General features: G+C 43.9%; 1 protein-coding gene across 1 annotated transcript; it reads left to right on the top strand.

Moving 5' to 3' along the window:
• Nucleotides 1–265: 265 nt before the first annotated feature.
• On the top strand, nucleotides 266–8,347 carry LOC309793451 (uncharacterized protein C17orf78 homolog; the record flags this gene model as incomplete). The annotated part of the gene is given in 7 exon segments (XM_082603919.1): nucleotides 266–323; nucleotides 3,001–3,025; nucleotides 3,800–3,957; nucleotides 3,960–3,968; nucleotides 4,920–5,047; nucleotides 5,645–5,761; nucleotides 8,205–8,347. Coding segments are annotated over 7 exon segments (573 nt in total). The 3' UTR covers nucleotides 8,283–8,347.
• Nucleotides 8,348–16,907: the final 8,560 nt, after the last annotated feature.

Genomic DNA, 16,907 nt, shown 5'->3' with positions numbered 1-16,907 from the left:
CTCCCGGGGAAAGCTCTAGGTAATTACAGCTCCTTATGTCAGCACCAGCGGTGAAGTCAGGTGAAGATCTTCTGAATCGATCATTAACAAACAAACTTGGTCCTCTCTCCCGTCAGGAAATGTGGCAAAATAATTAGGGTGGAACCAGACTCTCCCAGGGTCAAACTCGGTTCCAGGCAGTGAAAGAATTTAGAGACGAGGCTATAAGTGGCTGTGACAGACCAGCAGCATACTGTCTCTGCAAAAAGAATGTGCCCAAGCTAACATGGATACCATCTTGGTTTTCAGCCTAATCATTACATCCTATGATGCTAACAAGAAAGGTAAGTACTTCTCTCGCCTAGTTTTCTGAGAAATCCAAAGAGAAGCCTAGAAAGCGTTTGGGGGTCTATTCCGCCAGATAGAGATACAGCTAATACTTAGCAGATGATGCTTTCTCCATGTTATTCAACCCAGAGAGATAGCTGTTTCATGGTGAGAAGTCTTCAGAGAGTGTGATGCATTCTTCCATTTTGTTCATGTAACTAACATTAAAATTCCCTTCACTGTTAGATGGCTTTCTTTCCTGGAAAGTACGGTCAGAGTTTCAGTATTGTCATCACCTAAGACTCCTAAATTCATAACCCCTCATAAGATGTTGTCTTCCTTTTTAAAGGCATTACGTCCAAATAGGTGGGGATGCTCTTGGGTGGGAAGAGCTGAGAAAGGGTAGTGTGAGGGTGGAAAGGCACCGCTTGCTGCTCTATTTTTTTTTTTTTTTTTGCGGTACGCAGGCCTCTCACTGTTGTGGCCTCTCCCGTTGCGGAGCACAGGCTCCGGACGTGCAGGCTCAGCGGCCATGGCTCACGGGCCTAGTCGCTCTGTGGCATGTGGGATCTTCCCGGACCGGGGCACGAACCCGTGTCCCCTGCATTGGCAGGCGGACTCTCAACCACTGCGCCACCAGGGAAGCCCTATGTAAATTTTTAAAATGTCACTTTAGTGCATGGATTAGGCTCTTTGGAATTTGATTAGTATGAACTGATTCCTATGGTCTGTTTACCCCATGAGAAACTGTGGGATACAAGAGAAATAACATCAAACAAGTGTTTATTTCCCCAATGCTCAGTTTCCATAGCTACAAATGAGAGATTTGACAAGATGATCTAATTTCTAGATATGTAAGCCCAACAGCAATATGTAAGGCCTCTCAAATAGCCCTTTCAACCTGCAAGTATTATTACAGAATAATCTCTAAAGGAGATTTCCACTTAAATATAATGTACCTAATGTTCCCTATTTAAAATGAATTATTTTGTAATAAAGCATCATCTCCTAAGTTATCCATTTCATAACTTTGCATTTTTTGTAGATCTCCTTAAAGTGGGGGAATTCTTGCTCAAATATTCTTAGCCAAAGAAAAGCTAATATTGCAATTCCATCAGCACTGGGAATAGACTGCTTGTATTTACAAACTTGCTCCACCTTAATACTCAGTTACCTAGCAGATGAGACCTAAGAGATGAGCTGCCAACAGGGATGGACATTAATTTAGAAGCTGGGCAGAACTCGAACTACACTGACGGATGAAAAGCCTATTAACTAGATTTTGAAACAGTGGCTCCCAGGAGGTGGGAAGACATGCCACACTGAAATCCCATTATCCCTGTGGCTAGAGGGCACAGATCTTCTATGCAGAGACAGGATCTCTAGGTTTTGCCTCCTCTTTCAATCATAATATCACTCAGTTTGCAAAGTGTTTTTCACACCTGCTTTCTCATTTTTGTTTCCGATCTTCACATCACTCCTGTGAAATAGGTAGACCAAGAATTATTTTATTATAACCATCCTGCAGATAAGGAAACCAAAACTCAGAGAACTTATATGTTACTTCTCCAAAGTGTGATTTATTTATCTTCATCTCATCTGACCCAGAAACACACATGCCGTCACTTCAGAGAACTGATGGGCACTATGCTGAAAAAAATTCCACATAATTCTCTTGTTTTTCCTTTTGAGCCTGCTGGCTCTTTGTCTCTGCTTATCTTTGCCAACACTGTCTTCCTGATTAAACAAATCAAGGACTACTTCCCCTATAATTTGTGTATAGTACCTGGTACTGTGCCCACTGGCCTCTGAAGTAAAGACCTGTCATTTTCACACGGACTTAAGACCTGGGAGAATAATTCAGAAAAGTCAAGTCGGACGTACAGATCTCAATTTAATAAGCAATGACAGGAGGCCATTAAAAATAGAATAGGAACCACTGTCGGAACTGGATTAGATCAATTTTGGAGGCACGTGAAGGTGGTTCCAGACCACAGCCAGCATCCATCCGCACCCTGTCTTTTCCACAGCTGTTTGAGTCACCATCATCTCTCATTTGGATTCTGCGAGAGCCTCCTAACAGGTTTAGGGGGGTGCTTCTCCGGCTTCTCCCAGGCCCCCCCCTACAGTGTGTTTCCAACTCAGCAGCCCACTGATCCTTTAAAAACAAAGCCATCCGGTCACTTCTCTGCGCAAAAACTTGCAACGGATCCCCACTTGAAGCAGAACAAAGACCAAAGTCGTCAAACTGGCCTACAAGGCCCTAAGTGATATGGACCCATTTCCTTCAGAGACTCCCTCATCTCCTATGACTGTAGCCTTGCTCACCCCACTGCAGTCTCTCTGGCCTCTGTGCTCTTCCTCTAAAACTAAAACATGCCAGACACACTCTGCCCCAGGGCTTTTACACTAACTGTTGCCTCTGCCTAGTTCCCCAGCATCTGCTTTGGCTAATCCCCTCACCTCCTTCAAGTCTCAGCTCAATTCTCGTCTTCTCAATGAAACCAGCCTATCCTGTAGGTCACCCAACCACTGCCCACCCGCACCCCTCAGACTTCCCCCTTACCTTTCTGTACTTGTTTCTTTTCGTAGCACTTATCCCCTTCTAACAAACCATAAAACTTACTGTACTTATTGTCTGCTTCCCCCCGTCCCCCCTCAGCCCTCCTTCCCCCTTGCTTGTTCCCATGGTAGAATGTACCCAGCTGATATATCCAAAGTACGGAAGCAGTCCCTGGCACATGCTAGATATTCATTTTTAAATATTTGCTGAAAGAATGAAATTGAGGGGTACATGAAGCTGGGAGGTCTCCCCTTCTTCCAGCTCCCCCTTTCCCCAAACCTCTCTCAAAGTCGTTGACTTAGACTCCACTAGACAGACCTGCCGCAGTCATTAAGGCAAATTATGCTACTTCATGTTCTTCCTTGGACTTTGGAGCCATCTTTTTTTTTTTTTTTTTTTTTTTTCGGTATGCGGGCCTCTCACTGTTGTGGCCTCTCCCGTTGAGGAGCACAGGCTCCGGACGCGCAGGCTCAGCGGCCATGGCTCACGGGCCCAGCCGCTCCGCGGCATGTGGGATCTTCCCGGACCGGGACACGAACCCGTGTCCCCTGCATCGGCAGGCGGACTCTCAACCACTGCGCCACCAGGGAAGCCCTGGAGCCATCTTTTTTAAAGATGGAGACTTTCAGTGGTGCTACACCCTCCATCCTTATCATCATTATGCCCTTACGAGAATGGCCATACTCCTTCACTCTGAACCTACCTTAGTCAAAGGCGCCATGGGAATTTAATCCATATCTTATTAGTATCTCTATCCTCATTTATACTTTGGCATTATTAAGGCCCACACTTTAAACCCATGGACAGATCGATGGGGCCACGGTTAGACGTTTATATCAGCTGGGTAGAGCTAGGGTTTTGTCAGGTAAAATCAAAGGTAGGATAAAGTTTTCTCAGTTGGCCTTTCATTGTTTCTTTCTTGTTTTATAGCCTTTTTTTACCAGGGATCTCCCAGTGTAAGGTCTATCCAGTGATGGGGGCTTCATCAGAGACTTTTCCCACCACTACCACCTTCGTAACTCCTGGGAAAAACGGAGAGAAAACTACAAGGATTGATGATTTTTCTAGTCCTCTGAAACAAGGTACAGAACAAGTAGAGGTGAGACAAGAACGGAAAGAAAAAGAAACATTTTCAGTCCCAACACCTGCCTGGGTCTCCTAGAATTTTCCTGGAGGTTGAGAAGTTACACACAGTTGCATTAGAAAATCACTCCATTTCTTATGGAAAAAAAAATCAGCTTCTCTATAAAGAAGGTCCCAGAAATGTCTGTAGCTTGACACTATTAATAATCCTTCACCTCCACACAAGTGAGTTCACCTTGTAGCCAGATTTGGGGACAGCATAAAGGGTATTGGTGTGGTGGGTAATTCCAGCCATTGTGTGAATAGAGAGGCGACATTTAAACTCTAAGCGCTCGTTACAGTGATGACAACAACCAAGAAGCATGTTTTCATCTGCGTTGCTTTTACAAAGAGCCCTCCCTAAATTGGCCAGGACTCAAATTCTGTAAGATTTCAGTTTGGGTTACATCCCAGTTCCAACAGCAGAAACGTAAATATGAGATTAGTAATAACAAGATGCACATGAGCCATTTGTCCCCAAATTTGGCTTATGACCCCAAAACAATGGCAATTTACCTCTGTCCCTCATATGCCCCACTAAATTGAGAAGAGCATAGGAAAGGTGATTTGCTAGTCCCATACAGTATGTGTGTCGAGGCACAAGGACAGAGACCCTGAGAGGGCTGCTGGTGACAGACTCCCTTGCGTAACTTTTCTTTCCATGAAAGCAGTGCAAGAATCAATCCTACTTGATCATGGCCAAATCCTAGTAAAGGTGACTCTGGGAAGAGACTGCAAAGGAGGTTAGAGCAGAGTCCATGATGTCTACCCCACTCCTGACTCTGAACTGGAAATTCAGCCCTTGTCTCTGAATCAGGCTGGGCCCCTATTCGTCTTGTGAGCCAGGAGACCTTCAAGTCAAAAGGTCAATCTCTTCCTTCTCTCAAGTTCTCTTTTCTCCCTTTTCTATTCCTCTCTCTCCTTTTAGACACAGATGAGGACCTAGAGAAGAGGCAGAAATGGAGCATCGTGGTCAAATTTCTGATTGCAGTCATCACCTTGTTGTTCAGTGGAATTGCCATTATAGTGTTCGTCATTTTTGAAGTCCCATGCCCTGTAAGTTTGCTGATGTACTGGGTCCTTGGGCTTGATCTATAAAGACCTCCTTCTGTTCCAGAGGCAGGCTGGCATAATGAGAAAAGCACAGACTTTGGAGTTCGGACACACCTGCCACTCTACACTTACTAGCTGAGTGGCTTTGAGAAAGTTGTTTGCTTTCTCCAACTGCAGCTGCCTCATCTTTAAAATGGGACTAATGACATTTGCCTCTCATGGTGGTTATGAAGTTTAATGGAGATTCTGTGGCAAAGGCTCCTGGCACGTAGAGGTGCTTGCTAAATGCAAGTTCCTTTCCTCTGCTGTACTTGTACATTCTCTAGGGAGGATAGAGCCAATAGGAATGTATATTTTCTTTTTCCTTATAAGAGATGATTTTCAGTAATTCCCTCGGGGTCCAGTGCTTAGGACTCCATGCTTTCACTGCCAGGCCCGGGTTCGATCCCTGGCTGGGGAACTAAGATCCCATAAGCCGTGTGGCACAGCCAAAAAAAACAAGAGAGATGATTTTTTTTAAATGGCCTGATGTGAGGTTTGGAAGATAATCAGATGCACAGCAGCCACCTGAAGTTAATACCAGTCATTTTCTCCCTTCAGAGTCAGTGCCTAGGAGCCAGAGAGCTATGCCAATGCCAGAGGTTGTGGAGAAGGCAAAGAAAGGAAGGCCAGCAACCTGGTGTAGCTGAATCCCAGACTGACTCTCAGCCCAAAAAGGAAAGTGTTCCCTGTATGGCTATTGTCATTTGCCTAGAGAAAATGGGGTTAATATATAAATCCTGGGAGACAGGAAGCTGCTTTAATTATGCAGCAAATGTGGGTAATTCTTTTGTTTTGTTTTGTTTTGTTTTGTGGTACGCGGGCCTCTCACTGTTGTGGCCTCTCCCGTGGCGGAGCACAGGCTCCGGACGCGCAGGCTCAGCTGCCATGGCCCACAGGCCCAGCCGCTCCGCGGCATGTGGGATCCTCCTGGACCAGGGCATGAATCCGCGTCCCCTGCATCGGCAGGCAGACTCTCAACCACTGCGCCACCAGGGAAGCCCGGTAATTCTTTTATGTGTCAGGAAAAGGGCAGGTATTTGTACTACTGTTTTCTTAACATCTGCAGGGTCATAATACAATAGGGTACTTATTGAAAATAGCTATTTCTGGGCATCAGATATAATAAATCAGAATGGCTAGAGTGGGACCAGGAATCTTATTTTTAAGATTTTTTTTCACTGGACCACCAGAGAAGTCCCCCTTTTTTTTTTCTTTAGATTTTAAACAAGCTCCCTAAGTAGAGGTGGTTTTACTGTGAAATTAATGAAGCTTAAACTCAGGACCCACGGGAACTGCACAAAGGCTTTGTATCCAATTTTGTATTTTTAAAATCTGTATTCTTTTTCTTTAAAAAGGGTCCCTGAAATTGTAAGAGCTTCAGAGCCCACAACCTACATCTCCATCCCTGCCCCTGGGTAACTCTGACATACAACACAGTTCAGGAACCACCACACTTGAACACAGCCTAAATACTTGGCAAAGTACCTTCTTTCTTCCCTGCCCTGGGGTTTCCTGGCAGGATTATAAATCCATATTGCACTTTAGTGTGTAAGTCAGACACCACACCACCGGCTCAGCATGGCTGCTTTAAATAGTTTTCCCACCAGGAATGGACGCAGCCTTTGACTACAAGAAAGTGATGGGTGCCTTCTCTACATCTAAAAACCCACTGAAGCAAAGTGATGAGGTCTCCAATACTTTTTTACATGAAAGAAGGTGGCCACTTTTGTAGAATTACAGCACTGAGAATGGGTCTCAAAGATTATATAGTCCCGTATGGGACACACTCTTTAGTTCCATGTCAACTGCACATATCAAAAATCAAGCAGAGGACTTCCCTGGTGGCGCAGTGGTTAAGAATCCGCCTGCCAATGGAGGGTACACAGGTTCAATCCCTGGTCTTGGAAGATCCCACATGCCATGGAGCAACTAAGCCTGTGCGCCACAACTACTGAGCCCGCGCTCTAGAGCCCATGAGCCACAACTACTGAGCCCGTGTGCTGCAACTCCTGAAGCCTATGCACCTAGAGCCATGCTCCACAAGAGAAGCCACCACAATGAGAAGCCCGCACACCGCAACTAAGAGTAGCCCCCATTCACTGCAACTAGAGAGAGCCCGTGTGCAGCAACGAAGACCCAATGCAGCCAAAAAATAATAATGATAATGATAATCAAGCAGAGTGCAACTAGAAGATGAATACATCCCAGAGGTCTAATGCACAGCGTAGAGATTATAGTCACCATATTGTATACTTCAAAACTGCTAAGAGACTAGATCTTATACATTCTCACCACAAAAAAGCAATGATAATTATGTGACGTGATGGGATGTTAGCTAAAGCTACCGTAGTAATCACACTGCAATTTATAAATGCATCAAATCAACACGCTGGACACCTTAAACTTACAGAATGTTACATGAAAATTAAATCTCAATTTAAAAATCAAGCATGGGGCTTCCCTGGTGGCGCAGTGGTTGAGAATCTGCCTGCCAATGCAGGGGACACGGGTTCGAGCCCTGGTCTGGGAAGATCCCACATGCCGCGGAGCAACTAGGCCCGTGAGCCACAACTACTGAGCCTGCACGTCTGGAGCCTGTGCTCAGCAACAAGAGAGGCCGCGATAGTGAGAGGCCCGCGCACCGCGATGAAGAGTGGCCCCCGCTTGCCGCAACTGGAGAAAGCCAGTTAGTAAAAATTAGTAAGATTAGTAAAAAATATTTGGTCCACATTGACCCAGATCTTTGCCCCTTCTCAAACAGAGTGAGACTGTTTGGCCCTGATTCCAGGAATGAAGTAGAATCCCTGTGCATCTGGGATCCAAAGTAGCTGCACATCCAGGGCCTTGTCCATTCAAGGCAAATCGGTCAAACAAGGGATGGCTGGGCTGTTTACTAGGAGGTTATTGGTTCCAACAAACTGTAGGTTCTCATACATAAGTGCACTTTGCATTTCTCAGTGTAAAGCACAATAATTCCTAGAATTGATGGGTAACAAAGGCGAAATGATGTGAACTTGGAGTTACACGGGGTTTTGTACTAAGCTATCTCTTTGTTGGTACATTAAGAAATACCCATTTGCATCCTTCTTTATCTTTCACATTTCCTTTCAGTCTCTAGGTTGGACAAGATGCTCCCAAACCATCAAGCCCCAAGAAAGCTGCAGAGATCACTGTGGTCCACGAGACACACTTCTGAAAAGGTCTGCTCAGCCTCACACACTGAATGAAAGATCCTACAGTGTCTTCCCCCTACTGTTCATCAGTATGGGCAGATTCTTGCCAGTCTTACCCTCGGATCTTCAGCAGGGACATGACGACCAGACAGTAATGCCAGGCCAATGAGGGGGACGCCTGGGCTCCAGACTTACTCTCATGCCTTTGCTACTGACTTAGCCACAAGCCTCTGAAATTCACTTGCTAATCCCACAAAAAATGGATATTTTTTTCACCCCATCAAATGAAAACAAAAGGTCTTCCCTCTAAGCACTATGAATGGACCCATTACTCTCTTTGACAAAAGGTTTAAACACAGCCTCCAAGGAACTGAGCAAGGCAACCCTTGGTGTGGCACATTCACCAAATCCTTGATTGTCCTCTCTGCTGACCTCACGCGCACTCGTTCTCAGCCAGCTGAGAGTGGGGCTCCTGTTTTCCCAGGCTGGCATTCATAGGCCTTTATGACTTAGCCTCTGCCACTACATGCAGCTCTCCACACACTGGGGAAGGGAACATGACCCTAAGCGTTCCAAAAGTCCTCCTCGTGATTCATCCCCAAAGCACTTAGGGACTACGTACAAATAGGATCCAGACTGGGAATTCCCTGGTGGTCTAGTAGTTAGGACTCGGCACTTTCACTGCTGTGGCCTGGGTTCAATCCCTGGTCGGGGAACTGAGATCCTGCAAGCTGTGCAGCACAGCCAAGAGACAAAAACAAACAAACCATAGCAAATAGGATCCAGACAAGGTCTGCTGATAATCTAGAATTCCTAAAGTTGGTCTGACATTATACCTTACCATCACAGTGAGATGCAGACATTCTGAACAAGGATTCCAGAGCAACATGATTATGTGCTCTTTCTCACAGAGGCATGGCTATAAGTCAAGTCTGACTTACTTAAATAAGAGTTTGGTGAGAAAGTGAAACAGCTGGTTTTTATTTTAATACTCAATGTAATATTTTATTGTATTTCTTAGCTGTGGTTTCTTCCTTTCCCTTACCTCAGCTAAGAGATAGTTTAAGAAAGGTTCAGTTTATAGAATTTATTATGAAATTAGATTTTCATTTATACATTGTAATTTTTCATAAAACTCAAAACTATGGATTACAATGCATATGACTTTTGACAAGGAAACGAGACATCTACAATTTATTTTGTGTATCAAAGAATATTCTACTTGTTTTACCATTATAAATTGTCTTACTTGCGAAATTTTCTAAACATGTTAAGTAAAAAACTGTCAACTAATATATCAATACTTTCAATGTTAAGCTACTTGAGTATTACCTAACAGTGAATTTTTGCAACAACTAATTTTTTAAAAATTATTGATTTATTTATTTATATTTTATTTTTGGCTGCATTGGGTCTTCATTGCGGTGCACAGGCTTCTCACCATGGTGGCTTCTCTTGTTGCAGAGCATGGGCTCTAGGCACGTGGGCTCAGTAGTTGTGGCTCGTGGGCTCTAGAGCACAGGCTCGGTAGCTGTGGCACACGGGCTTAGTTGCTCAACGGCATGTGGGATCTTTCCAGACCAGGGCTTGAACCCATGTTTCCTGCATTGGCAGGCGGATTCTTAACCACTGCGCCACCAGGGAAGTCCCCAACTAATCTTACAAATTCAAAATTACTACTCAAACCTGTGTTCTAAAAACTGCATTTTGGAAATGTTTTTATTATGATGGTGGCATGAAACAGCTGACCTTAAAACAGAGCTTCAGTGAAAAAGGGACTGGCATGAGGGATACAAAGGGTGTTGTCCTGATTCTTTTCATGCGTCTGAAGCCACTCCATTTCATTTTGGTGAAATGTGCCTATTCCTAAGTAACTGTTAATTCTCTGGTAACAACAACAACATATACAAATCATATCCTCCTTTCTTTCACTTTAAGTACTGTCCAAAAAGGTACAACATCTAGCCTTAAGCCCTGATTGGATATTCAAGCTGACCCTAGAAGAGATGGAACCAAGCATGGATGATGATAGTTTTCAAGGAAGCCCTAGAGATCCTCTAGGTGCCCTAAAGTTCCACAGAGCACGCTTTGAAAATATGTTAGGTGGAGAGGAAAGACCACTGAGGCTGGCACTTGAATAAATGAGTATCACCCTCCACTGATTCACAGCATCACCTCCAGTTTATCCTGCCATCTGCGGCTCAGTCTAACCATGAAATATGGGGAAAAAACCCCACTCCTTCTCAAGACCACTAGGGAGGATGATTAAAAACATTCCATACTTAAAGCTCTTGGTCTAGGACTGATACCTACATTCATCCCCACCTTCCCAGGCTTTATCCACCAGAGAATGTCCTTTCCTTTAATCCAGAAACAGGAGATAAAACCTGTGGCAGAGTCTACACTCATTAGCTCTACTGCAAGAATATAATTTGGGTAACATGTACAGTGACTTTTCTTTATAGAGATTCACCGATGGAATGGAAATTGTTTATTTTGCTTTGGGGACTTGTTTCCCCAGCCAAAGCAAGGTCCCTTTGAGGATCTTCTGACTCCCTAATCAGTTAACAATTTTGAATATCGTATTTTCTTACCAGTGGAGATCTTTGAAAACTAAAAGATAAGAGAGAGAGCGGAAGAGAAGGGAGAACTCCCACGTGGACCTTGGGAAGTGACCTTTATTCTTTTTTTCCCTACAGGCATCCTCTTTATTTATTTATTCATTCATCTTTATTGGAGTATAAATGCTTTACAATGTTGTTAGTTTCTGCTGTACAACAAAGTGAATCAGCTACATGTATACATATATCCCCATATCCCCTCCCTCTTGAGCCTCCCTCCCACCCTCCCTATCCCACCCCTCCAGGTCGTCACAAAGCATTGAGCTGATCTCCCTGTGCTATGCAGCAGCTTCCCACTAGTCATCCATTTTACATTTGGTAGTGCATATGTCATTGCTACTCTCTCACTTTGTCCCAGCTTGCCCCGCCTCGCGTCCTCAAGTCCGTTCTTTGCAGATCACTTCACAGCAGGGCACAATACTCCCTGTCACCACTATAGACTGAGCTATAGACTCATCTTGATAAAATGCCATTTCTATGGGGAGCCAATTATTCCTCTAGGAAGTGACTAGTCAGCAAGATTTTTAACTGCAGATTCTTTCTCATTCAGTTACCACACATTGTTTTTCTGATTATTAAAGTACATCCTCATTATCAAAATGTTTAGAAAATACTGGAAAGTAAAAAGAATAAAAGAAAAAAATTATAGCTAATCCTTCTTCCCAGAGATAACCACTATTAACACTTTGATGTATCTCTTTACAGATTATAAATATATATACATAAAAAAGACACATATGTTACACAAACACCACCATACTCTTCATACCATTTTAAACCTGTCTCCCTCTTTTGGCTAATGTATTACTACCATATTTCCAGTTAGCACAAGTATGAAGTTGTGTTTTTTTCAAGTCTTAGGCTGGAGAGGACTGAAAGTCATTCTACCTTTTTTAAGAGTCTGAGTCACCCCAGTACTTTTTGATAGGCCCAAAGATTAAAGGAGGTAGTTGCTTAGGGCAGAGAAAGCACATTCACAGACACCTGAAATTTAAACTTCTGATGGTATTGCAAAATGACATTCAGTGAAGAGTTGTATTTGTGCATGTGTTAAAAGCATGACTTTATTTAAAGGAAGCACTTAAAATACACAGTTTTATATTTCTGTTTTGCCATTTCTTCATTTTTTAAGATCTACCTGTGATTTCAACAATCAAAGTGACCGGGCTTCCCTGGTGGCGCAGTGGTTAGGAATCCACCTGCCAGTGCAGGGGACATGGGTTCGAGCCCTGGTCTGGGAAGATCCCACATGCCGTGGAGCAACTAAGCCTGCGAGCCACAACTACTGAGCCCATGTGCCTAGAGCCCGTGCTCCGCAACAAGAGAAGCACCCCAGTGAGAAGCCCACGCACCGCAACGAAGAGTAGCTCCTGCTCGCCGCAACTAGAGAAAGCCCGCACGCAGCAACCAAGATCCAACACAGCCAAAAAAAAAAAAAAAAAAAAAATCAAAGTGACCTAGGCCTCTCTGGGTCTCCGACAGGCCTGAGCAGGCTGCCAGCATCCCTCTTTCTCTGCACACCCAGGCTAGTGCAAGGGGTTACTAACCAGAGAGGGACCTAAGGTGGTTCTAGCCCTACACGTTTTTCTCCCCACCCCTCCCTCCCTCTTATTTTGGAGACTCTTTAAGCACAGTCCAGTAGATTCTGACCTAGAGCACTTTTCCTACATTATGTCCCAAACTAGCCATGTTCCAAGGAAGAGTTGCTATGTGTACTTAGGACTAGCAGTCAGGAGCCCTTCTTTGTTTTGCCCTGTTCAGGTTGATGGTCTTATGGGCCTTCCTCCCCTTACACTCTGACCCTCCCCTCCTGCCTCCACTCTTCCCCTGCATTCTCAGAAAAGATTCCTTTCCCAGAGTTCACATCTGGCCCTCATGCTGCCTCAAGTTGCTCTTTTTATGTATACTTCCTAGTTCTTCTGCTTGAAGCCTGTCCCGTCTGTGTTAACTTTTATTTCTCTACATTACTTTGTATTCAACAAAGCACCATGCTCATAGTAGACATTCAAAGAAATTACTGACAATGTCACACCACTAAATGGATAGCTGAGGGTAGCATAACTGACTTTCTAGAAGAAAATGAGGTAACCTTTGCTTTTACATCTAAGTTGTTATCGGGGGCTTCCCTGGTGGCGCAGTGGTTGAGAGTCCGCCTGCCGATGCAGGGGACACGGGTTCATGCCCCGGTCTGGGAAGATCCCACATGCCGTGGAGCGGCTGGGCCCGTGAGCCATGGCCATTGAGCCTGCGCGTCCAGAGCCTGTGCTCCGCAACGGGAGAGGCCACAACAGTGAGAGGCCCACATACTGCAAAAAAAAAAAAAAAAAAAAAAAAAAAAGTTGTTATTGGTTACCGGGTGCATGCAAACCACTGAGGGCCCAACCTGCAACTGTTGGTAACACCTGAATTCATCTCTCTAGACTTACATTCTTTTCTCTCCTGTTTCTTTGTCTCTTCATCTTTCTCTTCCTTCTCCTTATTCCAATGCTTTTCTTTTTCCAACACTTTTCTTTTTCCTTTCCTTCTTTTTCTTTCCCTTTTTCACTGACCCGACTTGCCAGTGATCCAATACAAAAAATGTCTCTTAATCTGCACTCCTTGAATCCATGTCTATAGGACATAAATTTCAATCTCCAGAAGGCTTTTCACAGGCTGACCCTCCTTTACTTGGTGTACCTCGGTCTGTAGTACAAAAACTTTCACCAGATTCTTATGAATTTGCGCCACCCAGTGGCTAAAGTTGCTAAAGTCATCCTCTGAAAAAAGCAGTGTGTATAAATAATTAAATATAAACAAATGTGAAGCCTGTAATACTGCCCCAAAGGAAAAAAATAATTCAGAGCAGCCAAATTTTGTCCTATTTTAAAGTCTATTTTCTAATACTTGAAATAGGGTGGCAAAGAACATGTTTAGGGGTATACTGTCATGGTCTCCACAGAATAAGATGATGCCCACAAGACTCGCCAAGGATTTATTCAGGTCACTTCTGCTCCCTAATGTACTTCTTTTTAAAGAAGAATAAACAGCACAGGTTATAGGGTAAAGTCTTTACTGCTCTCTTGAGGAATCAAACATCCAACATGAGAGACACTATTTTGAAGACTTATAAACTATACATATGATAATATCAGCAGTTTAATTTATTTCTTCTACAATGAACTCTTTTGGACAGGTCTACGTCTAGGACATATGCCAAGGAGTAGAATTCATGGGTTGGAGGGTACATACACCCTCAACTTTGCTGCATATAGTCCTCCAAATTGGTTGTAGCAAATACATTCTCACCAGCAGTAAAGAGAGTCCCTATAGTTCCACCTCCTCCCTAACTTGGAAATCTCAGGCTTTAAAATTTTTGCCAGTCTGATGGCTATGAAGTAGTGTGTCACTGTTGTTCCTATGTGCATTTTCCTGCTTAATGGTGAGGCTGAGCATCTTTCTATGTATTTATTTGCCTTCAGGTTTTCTCTTGCTTGCTTATAACCTCTCCCTTTTTTTCTATTGTGTTGTTAGTTTTTTTATTGAGTTGTAGAAGTCCTGTATTCCTGGCGATATTCCTGAACACTAATTCTCTGTCTTTGAAACATTTACTATCAAAAGTATATTTCTAATATAAGACGTATTCCTCAAAGCTGATTTACACATAAATAAACACTTGCCAGGCTCTGAAGCTTTGGGAGTGCCTTTTGGCTCCTAGATTCTGTTTTCATTTTGACTTCTATGGCTAAAAAGCTACTGGACTTATGTTTTAAAGTCCCAGGAAACTGAACATATTCCTTAGAAGGACTTCAAGGACTCCCACCTTGAAGGACTCTGTTTTGTCAACACATACGTGACAAAATAAGGTAGCTGGGTTGTCAGCCTGTTCCAACCCTATTCAATTCTTTATGGCAGGAAGAGAAATGAGCAGCTCTCAAAAAACTGCTAGTATCTGTTATTGTCTTATCCTGAAATTAAACCAGCTAAGTAATGCACAGGTTTAATTTCAGAGTGATTTATTCAGATATTGCTTTCCTAAGCATTTATAATGACTCCATGGTGTTGAAAAGAAGTGCAACCTGCAGTAATATCTAAACTCCTGGGCCTATTTTCCAGCTCTCCAGAGTAAGCCATAAAGTACCTTTGTCTAACATATTTATTTGTCTAAGCACAGGGAAGATGAACTTTGGCAGAACAGACAGCCCATGTGCCAGAGCAGCATCACATTAGAGATTTCTGTCTGGCCTCCTCCTTTCTGCTGTGGTAGCACTGTTTACCCTTTTAGCTCCCTCCTTCCCATCTAAAGGAAATCATCTGATTCCCGTATCTGTACTTCCCATGAAATCCTTTCGCTCCAACATACTTGTTCTTCCTGGTGGATTAATTTTAAGCCTTTAATCTCGAACTGTAGATAATAATAAGAGCTAACACATAATGCACATCTACTATGTACAGTAAGAATAAAAGTTTTGTCTCCTGCTAAAGTAACTCTGGGAAACAGGTAGGCCAGGGAGCATCTCACAGGTCTGAACTACCACAGCCCCTGAATCTGTGTGCCCGCGGCGACTCTCCTACCTGGCTTCAATCTGCACACAGTTCTCCACCCTGCAGCCAGAATGAGCTTTCCCCAATGCAAATTAGATCTTGTTACTCTTCTGCTAAAAAACATCAGTGACTTCCTACTGCTATCAGGACAAAACCCAAAATGCTTAATATGATTGCCAATGTTAATCAACTAAACCGCAATAAAAAAAATTTTAAAAGACTGTCAGGGCTTCCCTGGTGGCGCAGTGGTTGAGAATCCGCCTGCCGATGCAGGGGACACGGGTTCGTGCCCCGGTCCGGGAAGATCCCACATGCCGCGGAGCGGCTGGGCCCGTGAGCCATGGCCGCTGAGCCTGCGCGTCCAGAGCCTGTGCTCCGCAACGGGAGAGGCCACAACAGTGAGAGGCCCACGTACCAAAAAAAAAAAAAAAAAAAAAAAAAAGACGGTCAAGGCCCTCGCTAGTCTAGCCTGCCCCCCTCTCCAGTTTCATCTCTCCTTACTCTAGCTTCAGCCACAGTGGACTAGCTTCCTTCTTCCTTCTCTCAGGGTCTACACTGTCTCCTCTGCCTGGAACACTGTTTCCACTCCCTCATCCCACCCTCCCCTTCCTTCACTATTTGCCTATTTAACACCTACTCATCTTTCAGATATTCCCTCAAAAGAACCTCCTTAATAGATCTCCCCCCTTAGGAATTCCCTGGCGGTCCAGTGGTTAGGACTCGGCACTTTCACTGCGGTGGCCAGGCTTCAATCCCTGATCAGGGAACTAAGATTCTGCAAGCCATGGGGCGCAGCCAAAAAAGAAAAAAAGAAAAGAGTCCCCCTTGACCTCCCAGACTCCACCAGGTTCCGCCATTATACCCTTTTATAGTGCACACTTCCTTCATGGTATTCATCTGTTTGTAATGTATTTCTGTGGCATTTGATTGACGCCTCGCTTACAGAGGTAAGCTACATTGAGGACGAGGACCATGTCTGTCTTGCTTACATTTACATTATGTCCCTAAGCCTAGGGCTGTGTCTGACACTTAGAAGGACTTAGTAAATAACTGCCCTTAATGAAAGAAGAGACAGATGGGAGTTGAATTGGTTCTCTTCCCTGAATCTCTTTATTTCAAGGATCCCAGATACCAGAAATTTAGGACCCATCTACTCTGTGTCCTTCCTTCTTTTTATCATGAGGCACCAGCCTGGCCTTCATCTCACTTAACCCTCTGAAGTAGCTGTAATTATCTGCATTTTATAGAAGAGAAAACTGAGGATCAGAGACTTGCCCTAGGTCACAGGGCTAGGAAGTGGACACAGCTAGGATTCCAATTTAGGTCACTGGCCTTAATCTCTATGCTCTTAACCAGGACACATGAGCCCTGTCAATTTATATCCTTCATTGATATTTCTCTTGGGTGGCTGATCTCTTTCTTATCTATTTCTTTGTATTAGAGGATTATTCTTTGTGATATGAGTTGCAAACATTTTTTTTCCATTTTATATTTATGTTTTGACAT

The sequence above is a fragment of the Mesoplodon mirus genome, assembly GCF_964341445.2.
Source record: "Mesoplodon mirus genome assembly, chromosome: 18".
NCBI classification, from domain to species: Eukaryota; Metazoa; Chordata; class Mammalia; order Artiodactyla; family Ziphiidae; genus Mesoplodon; species Mesoplodon mirus.
Note: the sequence above shows the minus strand (reverse complement) of the source record. Positions and strands in the feature narration are given on the sequence as shown.